General features: G+C 45.5%; 1 protein-coding gene across 1 annotated transcript in view; it reads right to left on the reverse strand.

The window, feature by feature from the left end:
* Positions 1-17,147, reverse strand: part of RECQL (RecQ like helicase) — a 42,171-nt gene that overhangs the window by 22,139 nt on the left and 2,885 nt on the right. The window contains exons 3-4 of the mRNA XM_069951230.1: positions 5,763-5,942; positions 5,553-5,659 (exon numbers count right to left, since the gene is read on the reverse strand). Of these exons, the coding sequence (XP_069807331.1) occupies positions 5,553-5,659; positions 5,763-5,942 (287 nt within the window). The remainder of the gene's footprint in view (positions 1-5,552; positions 5,660-5,762; positions 5,943-17,147) is intronic.

Genomic DNA, 17,147 nt, shown 5'->3' on the forward strand with positions numbered 1-17,147 from the left:
AGTAATTAATTTATCTGGAAGAGATTTGAAAAGTGAAGAAATGAGTCTACTAGCTAAAGGCCTCTCCTATATACCTACAGTGAAATTTAATGCTTTTTCATGGACTAAAGATATTAATTTATTCTCACGCAAATTAAAATGGAGGAAATATTTTGAACTACAAAAAATAAAAAAATGCAGAGAACTAGATCTAGATATAGAGGATTTCGCTGTTCTAGAAAATCTGGAAACACTAGCTGGGGAAAATCGTATGGAAGGAGAAGGCCCATTCACTGATCTAAAAATAAAAAGTAAAAAATCTCCCCCAATCGGTGATTACAGCAACATCGATATCTTTGTCAATTTAGTGACCATGGAACTTAGAAAGTTGGAAGAGAAGAGGGTCCCATCACAGAACCTAACCAAAGGAGAAATTGCAGCACTAATCAGTCTGGAAAAAGACACCTCCATAGTAATTAAGCCCTCCGATAAGGGGGGCAACATTGTTATAATGAATAAACCAGAATATGAGGAAATGTCTCTGACTATCCTACAGGATCGAGCATGCTATGCCAGATTGTCTGAGGACCCAACAACGGAATTCTCAAGACAACTAAAATATATCTTGGATGCAGCGAAAAAAGAAAAATTGATCAATCTCTCAGAGTATGACTATCTCAAACCGAATAAACCCCAGGTTGCAGCATTTTATACAACCCCTAAAGTGCATAAAGGGTATCCACCACTTAAGGGACGCCCTATAGTCTCAGGAGTAAACAATCTGAGTCAGAACATAAGCCAGTACGTCGACAGAATCTTACGGCCCTTTGTACAAACGTTACCGTCATATGTACAAGATACGACAGATGTCCTAAAACGATTGGAAGACATCCAAGTAGAAGAAGGGACCTATATAGCGTCATTGGACGTTGAAGCCCTATATTCTTCAATCCCGCATGAAACAGGCTGTGAGGCGGTTGAATCTTATCTAAATACAAGGGGCATACAATACACAGCTCATAACAAATTTGTTATGTCGTTACTGAAATTTCTTCTCACTCACAATTATTTCCTCCTTGGGGGCGACCTCTTCCACCAGCTTCGGGGTACAGCTATGGGGAGCCCATGTGCCCCCAGTTACGCTAATCTGTACCTCGGTTGGTGGGAGGATAGGGTCGTCTTCGGGGAGGAAATGATGTGTTGGACCAGACATGTATCGCTATGGGTGAGGTACATAGACGACGTCCTTCTCATTTGGACGTCGTCTGTGTCCCTATTCAACCAATTTGTGGAGGCTCTAAATAAAAATAACCTGGGCTTAAAATTTACCTCGAACCTAAGCAAGGAGAGGATGGTCTTCTTGGATCTTGAAATAATTATTGGACCGGAGGGCAAACTGTTTACCACGATACACAGGAAAAAGACAGCAACAAACACACTGCTAAAATGGGATAGCTGTCACCCGATTCCACTAAAATCTGGAATTCCTGTAGGACAGTATCTCAGAGTCCGGAGGAATTGTACTACCCTTCAGGAGTACAAAGAGAAAGCACAGGAACTAAGAGTGAGACTTAGAGATCGAGGATACCCAAATAAAGTCCTCAGAAAAGCGTACCATAGAGCTCTAATAAGCAAAAGAGAGGATCTGCTGACCACAAAAAAGAAAGAAAAGGAGGAGCAATTCTCGCGCATAATTGGTACTTTTGATGTAAAAGCACGTGAGGTCAGAGAGATACTGTCGCGGTACTGGCAAATACTTAAAATGGACCAGATGATTTCAGACATTATCCCCAACAACCCTCTAATTACGTACAGAAGGGGGAAGAATCTAAAGGACAGACTAACACATAGCTATACGCCACCAGGGATATCCGACCAGAATTGGATGCGAACTACTGGATCGTATCGATGTGGCCATTGCTCTATGTGTCCATATATCATACCAGGCAAGGAAATCCAAAGTAGCAGTACTAAAGAGAGGTACATCATCAGAGACCTGGGGAACTGCTCAACAAAAGGAGTCGTATATATGTTGACCTGTCCATGTCCAAAGAACTATGTGGGGAAAACCTTTAGAAGCATGAAAGAAAGATTAAGGGAACACATTGGAGACATTAAGAACAGACGTGAAACACCAGTGGCTGTCCATTTTAGAGAAGTACATGAAAGTAACCCAAGAGGTCTAACATGTCATATAATTGAAGTAATTAAACAGACTAGAAGAAGAGGAGATTGGGACAAAAAACTTTTGCAAAAAGAAGCGGAATGGACATTCAGACTACATACAGTCAAGCCCTGGGGACTTAATGACTTTATCTCTTATAATTGCTTCATAGAATAAAATAATACTGCACGAAGCGGAAGAAAAGTATAACAAACAAGAAAATCCAAATAATAACTGAATAATAAAAACAATATACAGAAATTCATGTACAGAGGGGATGAAGCGGCAATACTGTAGAAAAAAACGTACATTGAGCAGAGAAAAAATGCAATAAACAACAAAATCCAAATAATAATTGAAGAATAACAATAAATAAAAATCCAAGTACATATGAAAGGAAGCCGCAATACTGGGAACATATATGCAGAAAAACGCATATGTCCACAAAAAACCACATGAGAATAATTCACAACATGCGGTTATATATGGGATCAAAGAATGTAGATCTAGATGAATGACCGCACTCAGGAATGAGTTAGATGGTGAATATTCAAGCCGCGGCAAGGATATAAAGAAACAAAAAGATGTTACTATCTGCTGTTACCATCTGATGTTATCCACAATACGGACTAGGAACGAAAACGAGGCTTGGTAGCGAATGCGCTCCAATGACCTCACAAATTGGCATCACCGAGATCCTCCCTCCAACACGTCAGTCTGCCAGCCAGGAAATCAATAGGGCGGGCGGACCACAAGTCATGTGACGGAAAGAGGAGGAGCTAACACATAAATAGCGTGAGCTCACAGCTCAGAGTGCGGCCGCCATCAGAGCCGTACGCACATGTACAGCAAATGCCTTTAAAAATTATGCTAAACAAAGACCCCTGATGAAAAGTGGCGATGGAAACGGCGTTGGGTCCTCAAGAGAAAGACGATATCTACTAAAAGGAAAGTAAAAACTGTATTATCATATATGTTATATTGCACTAAGAAGTCTCCTGTTTACAAAAGCACACCTGCACTATAGGACTAAGCTAAAGGAACCAGTGGAATAGTGCAATTACAAGTGCAATAAAGTATAAGGACTGGTGCAATAATTACAAATACTGTTTACATGTTGCGATAATTATGTATAAAGGTCAGAACATATAGAAATAGGATGGTGGCCGATACAGAGTAGGTGGTGAGTCACGTGTGTCTAAGGTTTTTTATTTTAATTTATGAAATAAAAGTGAAATTTTAAAAGGGTTTTCTTCTCAACTCAGTGATTTACTACATTACAAAACCCATAAATAATTATACATTTCAGTGTGTTATATACGCTGTATACCTTGTATCTGGCTGTAGCGGCTGCTGTCTGTTGTAGTGACACTGATACTGTAGTACATATGCTGTATACCTTGTATCTGGCTGTAGCAGCTGCTGTCTGTTGTAGTGACACTGATACTGTAGTATATACGCTGTATACCTTGTATCTGGCTGTAGCGGCTGCTGTCTGTTGTAGTGACACTGATACTGTAGTATATACGCTGTATACCTTGTATCTGGCTGTAGCAGCTGCTGTCTGTTGTAGTGACACGGATACTGTAGTATATACGCTGTATACCTTGTATCTGGCTGTAGCAGCTGCTGTCTGTTGTAGTGACACGGATACTGTAGTATATACGCTGTATACCTTGTATCTGGCTGTAGCAGCTGCTGTCTGTTGTAGTGACACGGATACTGTAGTATATACGCTGTATACCTTGTATCTGGCTGTAGCGGCTGCTGTCTGTTGTAGTGACACGGATACTGTAGTATATACGCTGTATACCTTGTATCTGGCTGTAGCGGCTGCTGTCTGTTGTAGTGACACGGATACTGTAGTATATACGCTGTATACCCTATATCTGGCTGTAGCGGCTGCTGTGTGGCGTTGTAGTGATACGGATACTGTAGTATATACGCTGTATACCTTGTATCTGGCTGTAGCGGCTGCTGTGTGGCGTTGTAGTGACACGGATACTGTAGTATATACGCTGTATACCCTGTATCTGGCTGTAGCGGCTGCTGTGTGGCGTTGTAGTGACACGGATACTGTAGTATATACGCTGTATACCTTGTATCTGGCTGTAGCGGCTGCTGTGTGGCGTTGTAGTGACACGGATACTGTAGTATATACGCTGTATACCTTGTATCTGGCTGTAGCGGCTGCTGTGTGGCGTTGTAGTGACACGGATACTGTAGTATATACGCTGTATACCTTGTATCTGGCTGTAGCAGCTGCTGTCTGTTGTAGTGACACGGATACTGTAGTATATACGCTGTATACCTTGTATCTGGCTGTAGCAGCTGCTGTCTGTTGTAGTGACACGGATACTGTAGTATATACGCTGTATACCTTGTATCTGGCTGTAGCAGCTGCTGTCTGTTGTAGTGACATGGATACTGTGGTATATACGCTGTATACCTTGTATCGGGCTGTAGCGGCTGCTGTCTGTTGTAGTGGCACGGATACTGTGGTATATACGCTGTATACCTTGTATCTGGCTGTAGCGGCTGCTGTCTGTTGTAGTGACACGGATACTGTAGTATATACGCTGTATACCTTGTATCTGGCTGTAGCGGCTGCTGTCTGTTGTAGTGACATGGATACTGTAGTATATACGCTGTATACCTTGTATCTGGCTGTAGCGGCTGCTGTCTGTTGTAGTGACACGGATACTGTAGTATATACGCTGTATACCTTGTATCGGGCTGTAGCGGTCAGTCACACCCCTCCCCTCATCCAGTAGACGCCACATGATGCAATGTAAATGTGCTGCTCTGACCGCTGGGGTCTGTGCTGTAAGACCATGGAGGTCGCATCCCCTGCCGCCCGTTTTACTCTACAATAAGTTACAGGCAGCGAGGGCGGGACTTCCTTTCTTCATGGTCCTATTGAAGACACACAGGTGATTAGGGGCGGGGGCCTCACAGAGGGGAGGAGACAAGCACCCAGCGGTGGGGGAGGGGTGTCCTCACAGAGGGGAGGAGACAAGCACCCAGCGGGGAGTGTCCTCTCAGAGGGGAGGAGACAAGCACCCAGCAGGGGGAGTGTCCTCACAGAGGGGAGGAGACAAGCACCCAGCAGGGGGAGTGTCCTCACAGAGGGGAGGAGACAAGCACCCAGCAGGGGTCATGTCGTTAGAGGGGAGGAGACAAGCACCCAGCAGGGGTCATGTCGTTAGAGGGGAGGAGACAAGCACCCAGCAGGGGGAGTGTCCTCACAGAGGGGAGGAGACAAGCACCCAGCAGGGGTCATGTCGTTAGAGGGGAGGAGACAAGCACCCAGCAGGGGGAGTGTCCTCACAGAGGGGAGGAGACAAGCACCCAGCAGGGGTCATGTCCTCACAGAGCCTTGGGACACCCCCGCATCCCGGTCACCCACCTTACTGCTGGCAGCATTCAGGGAGGTGGCCGACACCCCCAGGCGCTGCAGAACCATCAGCTGATCCTCCATGAGGGACACCAGGGGGCAAATCACCAGGGTGAATCCTGAAAGGGAACAAAATGTCAGTGCCCCCCATGTTGTGGGTGGAGCCTCCATATACAGGGGCGTGGCTAAGACCTCTAGTGAGGCACCCCGCCATACTCTCACCTTTGGAGCACACCGCCGGTAACTGATAGCAGAGACTCTTCCCACCGCCCGTCGGCATGATCAGGAAAACGTCTTTGGCGGCCATGGTGGCATTAATGGTCTCCAGCTGTAACGTCCTGAACGAGTCAAGATGGAAGGAAGCGCGCAGCTCCTCCTGCACCTGCTGTGACCAGGGGAAGTCTGTAAGAAGAGACATTGGGAGATGCTGGAAACTATACAGAACAACAAGACTTCCACAACTTTGGTCATAAAAAAAGGAAATTATTCTTGAAATATTTTTTATGTAAAGAGGAAAGAGACCCTGCAGTACCCTATAGTACCCTGCAGTAACCTAAAGTACCCCGTAGTAACCTATAGTACCCTGCAGTACCCTGTAGTAACCTATAGTACCCTGCAGTAACCTATAGTACCCTGCAGTACCCTATAGTACCCTGTAGTAACCTATAGTACCCTGTAGTACCCTATAGTACCCTGTAGTAACCTATAGTACCCTGCAGTAACCTATAGTACCCTGCAGTACCCTATAGTACCCTGCAGTAACCTATAGTACCCTGCAGTAACCTATAGTACCCTGCAGTACCCTATAGTACCCTGTAGTAACCTATAGTACCCTGTAGTAACCTATAGTACCCTGCAGTAACCTATAGTACCCTGTAGTAACCTATAGTACCCTGTAGTAACCTATAGTACCCTGCAGTAACCTATAGTACCCTGCAGTACCCTATAGTACCCTGTAGTAACCTATAGTACCCTGTAGTACCCTATAGTACCCTGCAGTAACCTATAGTACCCTGCAGTAACCTATAGTACCCTGCAGTACCCTATAGTACCCTGTAGTAACCTATAGTACCCTGTAGTAACCTATAGTACCCTGCAGTAACCTATAGTACCCTGTAGTAACCTATAGTACCCTGCAGTAACCTATAGTACCCTGCAGTACCCTATAGTACCCTGCAGTAACCTATAGTACCCTGCAGTACCCTATAGTACCCTGCAGTACCCTATAGTACCCTGCAGTAACCTATAGTACCCTGCAGTACCCTATAGTACCCTGCAGTACCCTATAGTACCCTGCAGTACCCTATAGTACCCTGCAGTACCCTATAGTACCCTGCAGTACCCTATAGTACCCTGTAGTACCCTATAGTACCCTGTAGTACCCTATAGTACCCTGTAGTACCCTATAGTACCCTATAGTACCCTGTAGTAACCTATAGTACCCTGTAGTACCCTATAGTACCCTGTAGTAACCTATAGTACCCTGTAGTAACCTATAGTACCCTGTAGTAACCTATAGTACCCTGCAGTACCCTATAGTACCCTGCAGTACCCTATAGTACCCTGTAGTAGCCTGTAGTACCCTGCAGTACCCTATAGTACCCTGTAGTACCCTGTAGTACCCTGCAGTACCCTATAGTACCCTGTAGTACCCTGTAGTACCCTGCAGTACCCTGTAGTACCCTGTAGTACCTTGCAGTACCCTATAGTACCCTGTAGTAACCTATAGTACCCTGCAGTACTCTGTAGTACCCCGTAGTACCCTGCAGTACCCTATAGTACCCTGCAGTAACCTAAAGTACCCTGTAGTAACCTATAGTACCCTGCAGTAACCTATAGTACCCTGCAGTAACCTATAGTACCCTGTAGTAACCTAAAGTACCCTTCAGTAACCTGCAGTACCCTATAGTAACCTGCAGTACCCTATAGTACCCTGTAGTAACCTATAGTACCCTGCAGTAACCTATAGTACCCTGCAGTAACCTATAGTACCCTGTAGTAACCTAAAGTACCCTTCAGTAACCTGCAGTACCCTATAGTACCCTGCAGTAACCTATAGTATCCTGCAGTAACCTATAGTACCCTGTAGTAACCTATAGTACCCTGCAGTAACCTATAGTACCCTGCAGTAACCTATAGTACCCTGTAGTAACCTAAAGTACCCTTCAGTAACCTGTAGTACCCTATAGTACCCTGCAGTACCCTATAGTACCCTGCAGTACCCTATAGTACCCTGTAGTACCCTATAGTACCCTGCAGTACCCTATAGTACCCTGCAGTACCCTATAGTACCCTGCAGTACCCTGTAGTAACCTATAGCACCCTGCAGTACCCTATAGTACCCCGTAGTACCCTGTAGTACCCTATAGTACCCTGCAGTACCCTGAAGTACCCCGTAGTACCCTGCAGTACCCTATAGTACCCTGCAGTACCCTATAGTACCCTGTAGTACCCTGTAGTACCCTGCAGTACCCTATAGTACCCTATAGTACCCCGTAGTACCCTGCAGTACCCTATAGTACCCTGCAGTAACCTGTAGTACCCTATAGTACCCTGCAGTAACCTATAGTACCCTGCAGTACCCTATAGTACCCTGTAGTACCCTATAGTACCCTGTAGTAACCTATAGCACCCTGCAGTAACCTAAAGTACCCTGTAGTAACCTATAGTATCCTGCAGTAACCTATAGTACCCTGCAGTAACCTATAGTACCCTATAGTACCCTGTTGTACCCTATAGTACCCTGCAGTACCCTATAGTACCCTGTAGTACCCCGCAGTACCCTATAGTACCCTGTAGTACCCCGTAGTACCCTGCAGTACTCTATAGTACACTGTAGTACCCCGTAGTACCCTGCAGTACCCTATAGTACCCTGCAGTAAACTGTAGTACCCTATAGTACCCTGCAGTACCCTATAGTACCCTGCAGTACCCTATAGTACCCTGCAGTACCCTATAGTACCCTGTAGTACCCTGTAGTATCTTGCAGTACCCCGTAGTACTCTATAGTACCCTGTAGTAACCTATAGTACCCTATAGTATCCTGCAGTACCCTGTAGTACCCTGTAGTACCCTATAGTACCCTATAGTACCCTGCAGTACCCTGTAGTACCCTGCAGTACCCTGTAGTACCCTGCAGTACCCCGTAGTACCCCATAGTACCCTATAGTACCCTGCAGTACCCTATAGTACCCTGTAGTACCCTATAGTACCCTGTAGTACCCTGCAGTACCCTGCAATACCCCGTAGTACCCCGTAGTACCCTGTAGTACCCTGTAGTACCCTGCAGTACTCTATAGTACCCTGTAGTACCCTATAGTACCCTGTAGTACCCTGCAGTACCCTGCAATACCCCGTAGTACCCCGTAGTACCCTGTAGTACCCTGTAGTACCCTGTAGTACCCTGTAGTACCCTGCAGTACTCTATAGTACCCTGTAGTACCCTGCAGTACCCTGTTGTACCCTGCAGTACCCTATAGTACCCTGCAGTACCCTATAGTACCCTGTAGTACCCCGTAGTACCCTGCAGTACTCTATAGTACACTGTAGTACCCCGTAGTACCCTGCAGTACCCTATAATACCCTGCAGTACCCTATAGTACCCTGCAGTACCCTATAGTACCCTGTAGTACCCTGTAGTATCTTGCAGTACCCCGTAGTACCCTGCAGTACCCTGTAGTACCCTGCAGTATCCTGCAGTACTCTATAGTACCCTATAGTATCCTGCAGTACCCTGTAGTACCCTATAGTACCCTATAGTAGCCTTTCCCAACCGGGGTGCCGCGGCACACTGGTGTGCCGTGAGAACCCGCCAGGGGTGCCGCGGGATCCCGGTGGGAAATGCGACACTGTCCCTTTAAATATTCCTAGAAGCTGCGGCCGCGCAGCTTCTAGGGATATACCGATCGGTTTGAGTAGTCAGCGTCCTGCTCTGACATTCACTCCCATAGGCCGCAGCACTTCATGCCAGCAGCCTATGGGACGCCGGGACGTGACCTCTCCGGCAGGCGTGATCATGTGACGTCAACACGTCTGCCGGAGGTTCAGTCCCCGCGGCTCACAGGATGGAGCCTAAAGAGGAGGGAGAGCTGCTGCCTGCAGCCACACAGCGCCGATTAGGTGAGTATGATGCTTTTTGTTTTTTTAAAAAACTATTGGTGCATATTGGTATACTGCAGGGGGCATTATTATTATTATATGGGGGCATACTGCAGGGGGCATTATTATTATTATATGGGGGCATACTGCAGGGGGCATTATTATTATATGGGGGCATACTGCAGGGGGCATTATTATTATATGGGGGCATACTGCAGGGGGCATTATTATTATATGGGGGCATACTGCAGGGGGCATTATTATTATATGGGGGCATACTGCAGGGGGCATTATTATTATATGGGGGCATACTGCAGGGGGCATTATTATTATATGGGGACATACTGCAGGGGGCATTATTATTATATGGGGGCATACTGCAGGGGGCATTATTATTATTATATGGGGGCATACTGCAGGGGGCATTATTATTATTATATGGGGGCATACTGCAGGGGGCATTATTATTATTATATGGGGGCATACTGCAGGGGGCATTATTATTATTATATGGGGGCATACTGCAGGGGGCATTATTATTATTATATGGGGGCATACTGCAGGGGGCATTATTATTATTATATGGGGGCATACTGCAGGGGGCATTATTATTATTATATGGGGGCATACTGCAGGGGGCATTATTATTATTATATGGGGGCATACTGCAGGGGGGCATTATTATTATATGGGGGCATACTGCAGGGGGCATTATTATTATTATATGGGGGCATACTGCAGGGGGCATTATTATTATTATTATATGGGGACATACTGCAGGGGGCATTATTATTATATGGGGGCATACTGCAGGGGGCATTATTATTATTATATGGGGGCATACTGCAGGGGGCATTATTATTATATGGGGGCATACTGCAGGGGGCATTATTATTATTATATAGGGGCATACTGCAGGGGGCATTATTATTATTATATGGGGGCATACTGCAGGGGGCATTATTATTATTATTATATGGGGGCATACTGCAGGGGGCATTATTATTATATGGGTGCATACTGCAGGGGGCATTATTATATGGGGGCATACTGCAGGGGGCATTATTATTATATGGGGCATACTGCAGGGGGGCATTATTATTATATGGGGGCATACTGCAGGGGGCATTATTATTATATGGGGGCATACTGCAGGGGGCATTATTATTATATGGGGGCATACTGCAGGGGGCATTATTATTATATGGGGGCATACTGCAGGGGGGCATTATTATTATATGGGGGCATACTGCAGGGGGCATTATTATTATATGGGGGCATACTGCAGGGGGCATTATTATTATATGGGGGCATACTGCAGGGGGCATTATTATTATATGGGGGCATACTGCAGGGGGCATTATTAATATTATATGGGGCATACTGCAGGGGGCATTATTATTATATGGGGGCATACTGCAGGGGGCATTATTATTATATGGGGGCATACTGCAGGGGGCATTATTATTATATGGGGGCATACTGCAGGGGGCATTATTATTATATGGGGGCATACTGCAGGGGGCATTATTATTATATGGGGGCATACTGCAGGGGGCATTATTATTATATGGGGGCATACTGCAGGGGGCATTATTATTATATGGGGGCATACTGCAGGGGGCATTATTATTATTATATGGGGGCATACTGCAGGGGGCATTATTATTATTATATGGGGGCATACTGCAGGGGGCATTATTATTATTATATGGGGGCATACTGCAGGGGGCATTATTATTATTATTATTATATGGGGGCATACTGCAGGGGGCATTATTATTATTATATGGGGGCATACTGCAGGGGGCATTATTATTATTATATGGGGGCATACTGCAGGGGGCATTATTATTATATGGGGCATACTGCAGGGGGGCATTATTATTATATGGGGGCATACTGCAGGGGGCATTATTATTATTATATGGGGGCATACTGCAGGGGGCATTATTATTATTATATGGGGGCATACTGCAGGGGGCATTATTATTATATGGGGGCATATTGCAGGGGGCATTATTATTATTATATGGGGGCATACTGCAGGGGGCATTATTATTATATGGGGGCATACTGCAGGGGGCATTATTATTATATGGGGGCATACTGCAGGGGGCATTATTATTATATGGGGGCATACTGCAGGGGGCATTATTATTACATGGGGGCATACTGCAGGGGGCATTATTATTATATGGGGGCATACTGCAGGGGGCATTATTATTATATGGGGGCATACTGCAGGGGGCATTATTATTATTATATGGGGGCATACTGCAGGGGGCATTATTATTATATGGGGGCATACTGAAGGGGGCATTATTATTATATGGGGGCATACTGCAGGGGGCATTATTATTATATGGGGGCATACTGCAGGGGGCATTATTATTATATGGGGCATACTGCAGGGGGCATTATTATTATATGGGGGCATACTGCAGGGGGCATTATTATTATATGGGGGCATACTGCAGGGGGCATTATTATATGGTAGCATACTGCAGGTGGCATTATTATTATTATATGGGGGCATACTGCAGGGGGCATTATTATTATATGGGGGCATACTGCAGGGGGCATTATTACTGTAGGAGGGCAAAGCAGGGGGCACTTGTACTCTGGCCTCATGGCCATAGTACTTCTCATTGTACCCCTTTATATTGCAGTATATGAGCCACATAATTATCAGCACCATATACTGTGGCGCTATACAGTGCACATCACCACAGTATATGGTGCTGATAATTATGTGCTCATATACGTGGGACTGTATGTATGAGTTTACATGGGACTGTGTATGTATATTATATATCATAAAAATCAAAGTCTGTCTGTCTGTCTGTCTGTCTGTCTGTCTGTCTGTCTGTCCTCTATAGACTTCCAAACGCCTGAACCGTTTGACCCCAAATTTGGCGCACAGATACATTGGGTGTCCGGGAAGGTTATAGCGAAGGTCCCGTCCCCGCCAGATGTACAGGAGGGGAGGGGGAGGGGAAAGAGAGGCGCCCCATAGAGATGAATGGGAAAATCTCCTCACTGCACACACAGGTGATATAATTAGCTGCAGCAGACACGGCAGTTGGAGCCTTAGCAACCAATAGGATTACTGCTCTCATTTTCACAGGGAGCAATGGTTGCTAGGAAAGCTGCCTCACAACATCCACAGTAATAACTGGTAGATCCCCTACTCCATCTATACAGTACAGGTATACAGGACCCCCTACTCCATCTATACAGTACATGTATATACAGGACCCCCTACTCCATCTATACAGTACATGTATATACAGGACCCCCTACTCCATCTATACAGTACAGGTATACAGGACCCCCTACTCCATCTATACAGTACATGTATATACAGGACCCCCTACTCCATCTATACAGTACATGTATATACAGGACCCCCTACTCCATCTATACAGTACATGTATACAGGACCCCCTACTCCATCTATACAGTACATGTATACAGGACCCCCTACTCCATCTATACAGTACATGTATACAGGACCCCCTACTCCATCTATACAGTACATGTATACAGGACCCCCTACTCCATCTATACAGTACATGTATACAGGACCCCCTACTCCATCTATACAGTACATGTATACAGGACCCCCTACTCCATCTATACAGTACATGTATATACAGGACCCCCTACTCAATCTATACAGTACATGTATATACAGGACCCCCTACTCCATCTATACAGTACATGTATATACAGGACCCCCTACTCCATCTATACAGTACATGTATATACAGGACCCCCTACTCCATCTATACAGTACATGTATATACAGGACCCCCTACTCCATCTATACAGTACCCCTACTCCATCTATACAGTACATGTATATACAGGACCCCCTACTCCATCTATACAGTGCATGTATACAGGGCCCCCTACTCCATCTATACAGTACATGTATATACAGGACCCCCTACTCCATCTATACAGTACATGTATACAGGACCCCCTACTCCATCTATACAGAACATGTATATACAGGACCCCCTACTCCATCTATACAGTACATGTATATACAGGACCCCCTACTCCATCTATACAGTACCCCTACTCCATCTATACAGTACATGTATATACAGGGCCCCCTACTCCATCTATACAGTACATGTATATACAGGACCCCCTACTCCATCTATACAGTGCATGTATACAGGGCCCCCTACTCCATCTATACAGTACATGTATATACAGGACCCCCTACTCCATCTATACAGTACATGTATATACAGGACCCCCTACTCCATCTATACAGTACATGTATACAGGACCCCCTACTCCATCTATACAGAACATGTATATACAGGACCCCCTACTCCATCTATACAGTACATGTATATACAGGACCCCCTACTCCATCTATACAGTACATGTATATACAGGGCCCCCTACTCCATCTATACAGTACATGTATATACAGGACCCCCTACTCCATCTATACAGTACATGTATATACAGGGCCCCCTACTCCATCTATACAGTACATGTATATACAGGACCCCCTACTCCATCTATACAGTACATGTATACAGGACCCCCTACTCCATCTATACAGTACATGTATATACAGGACCCCCTACTCCATCTACACAGTACATGTATATACAGGGCCCCCTACTCCATCTATACAGTACATGTATATACAGGGCCCCCTACTCCATCTATACAGAACATGTATATACAGGACCCCCTACTCAATCTATACAGTACATGTATATACAGGACCCCCTACTCCATCCATACAGTACATGTATATACAGGGCACAACAGATATACCAAACTGTGACTGGGTAACACTGCTACACCAGACCTGACCAATACCGCCATACTGTGACTGGATAACACTGCCATACCAGACCTGACCAATACCGCCATACTGTGACTGGATAACACCGCTATACCAGACCTGACCAATACCGCCATACTGTGACTGAATAACACTGCCATACGGGTAAATACAACCCTGCAGGTATACAGGACACTACAGGTATACAGGACCTCCACCAACTCTATACTATAGTTATACAGGACCCTCAAACTATTTACTACAGGTATACAGGTCCCCCGAACTATATACTACAGGTATACAAGACCTCCACCAATTATACACTACAGGTATCCAGGACCCTCAAACTATAAACTACAGGTATACAAGACCTCCACCAACTATACATTACAGGTATACAGCACCAACTATATACTACAGGTATACAGGACCCCCGAACTATACAGTATAGGTATACAGGACCTTCACCAACTGTACACTGCAGATATACAGGACCTCCCTCAACTATACACTATAGGTATACAGCCCCCCCAACTATGCACTACAGATATGCGAGACCCCTAAAAACTATACATTGTGGGTATACAGAACCCCTCCAACTATGCACTACAGGTATACACTAATTCCACTGATTAACTCAGATGAAACAATACCTTTAGCTTGGCCTCCTGGGCACCTTAGAACAAATCTAATTAACACACTGACACTTTATACCCGGGCAGCGTCGGGTACATTTTCTAGTATATATATATACTAGAAAATGTACCCGGTGCTGCCCGGGTATAAAGTGTCAGTGTGTTAATTAGATTTGTTCTAAGGTGCCCAGGAGGCCAAGCTAAAGGTATTGTTTCATCTGAGTTAATCAGTGGAATTAGTGTATACCTGTAGTGCATAGTTGGAGGGGTTCTGTATACCAACAATGTATAGTTTTTAGGGGTCTCGCATATCTGTAGTGCATAGTTGGGGGGGCTGTATACCTATAGTGTATAGTTGAGGGAGGTCCTGTATACCTGTAGTATATAGTTGGTGGAGGTCCTGTATACCTGAAGTATATAGTTGATGGAGGTCCTGTATACCTGTAGTATATAGTTTTGTGGAGGTCCCGTGCACTTGTAGTGTATAGTTTTGGGGTCCTGTATACCTGTAGTGTCCTGTATACCTGCAGGGTTGTATTTACCCGTATGGCAGTGTTATTCAGTCACAGAGTGTCGGTATTGGTCATGTCTGGTATGGGGGTGTTATCCAGTCACAGTATGGCGGTATTGGTCAGGTCTGGTGAGGCGGTGTTATCCAGTCACGGTATGGTGGTATTGGTCAGGTCTGGTATAGCAGTGTTATCCAGTCACAGTATGGCAGTATCGGTCAGGTCTGATATGATGGTGTTATCCAGTCACAGTATGGTGGTATTGGTCAGGACTGGTGTGGCGGTGTTACCCAGTCACAGTTTGCCGGTATTGGTCAGGTCTGGTATGGCAGTGTTATCCAGCACAGTATGGCGGTATTGGTCAGGTCTGGTATGGCAGTGTTATCCAGTCACAGCATGGCGGTATTGGTCAGGTCTTATATGACAGTGTTATCCAGTCACAGTATGGCGGTATTGGTCAGGTCTGGTATGACAGTGTTATCCAGTCACAGTATGGCGGTATTGGTCAGGTCTGGTGTGGCAGTGTTATCCAGTCACAGTATGGCGGTATTGGTCAGGTCTGTATACCTGTACTGTATAGATGGAGTAGGGGGTCCTGTATATACATGTACTGTATAGATGGAGTAGGGGGTCCTGTATACCTGTACTGTATAGATGGAGTAGGGGGTCTACCAGTTATTACTGTGGATGTTGTGAGGCAGCTTCCCTAGCAACCATTGCTCCCTGTGAAAATGAAAGCAGTAATCCTATTGGTTGCTAAGGCTCCAACTGCCGTGTCTGCTGCAGCTAATTATATCACCTGTGTGTGCAGTGAGGAGATTTTCCCATTCATCTCTATGGGGCGCCTCTCTTTCCCCTCCCCCTCCCCCTCCCCTCCTGTACATCTGGCGGGGACGGGACCTTCGCAATAACCTTCCCGGGCACCGAATGTATCTGTGGGCCAAATTTGGGGTCAAACGGTTCAGGTGTTTGTAAGTCTATAGAGGACAGACAGACAGACAGAAGGACAGACAGACAGACAGACAGACAGAAGGACAGACAGACAGAAGGACAGACAGACAGAAGGACAGACAGACAGACTTTGATTTTTATGATATATAGATAGATAGATATATGGGAATACATGGGACTGTATATATGAGGGGGTTATCCTTTTCTATAATAAATAATTTATTGAAAGGACGTCTGCCAGGCAGATTTCACTTGATGTTTTTAAAAAGCAGCTCTTGTGGTGATAAGAAGCTGATTAAAAACCCACAAGAGTGAACTATATATATAATATGTCCTGTTTTAGTGCCATTTTGGTTGGTGGTGTGCCCCGGGATTTTTTAAGTATAAAAAGTGTGCCGCGGCTCAAAAAAGGTTGAAAATCACTGCCCTATAGTACCCTGCAGTACCCTATAGTACCCCCCTGCGGTGTGGAGGAGGAGGAGACGTGGCCCCCTGCGGTGTGGAGGAGGAGGAGACGTGGCCCCCTGCGGTGTGGAGGAGGAGGAGACGTGGCCCCCTGCGGTGTGGAGGAGGAGGAGACGTGGCCCCCT

This window comes from Dendropsophus ebraccatus, chromosome 1, assembly GCF_027789765.1.
Source record: "Dendropsophus ebraccatus isolate aDenEbr1 chromosome 1, aDenEbr1.pat, whole genome shotgun sequence".
NCBI lineage: Eukaryota > Metazoa > Chordata > Amphibia > Anura > Hylidae > Dendropsophus > Dendropsophus ebraccatus.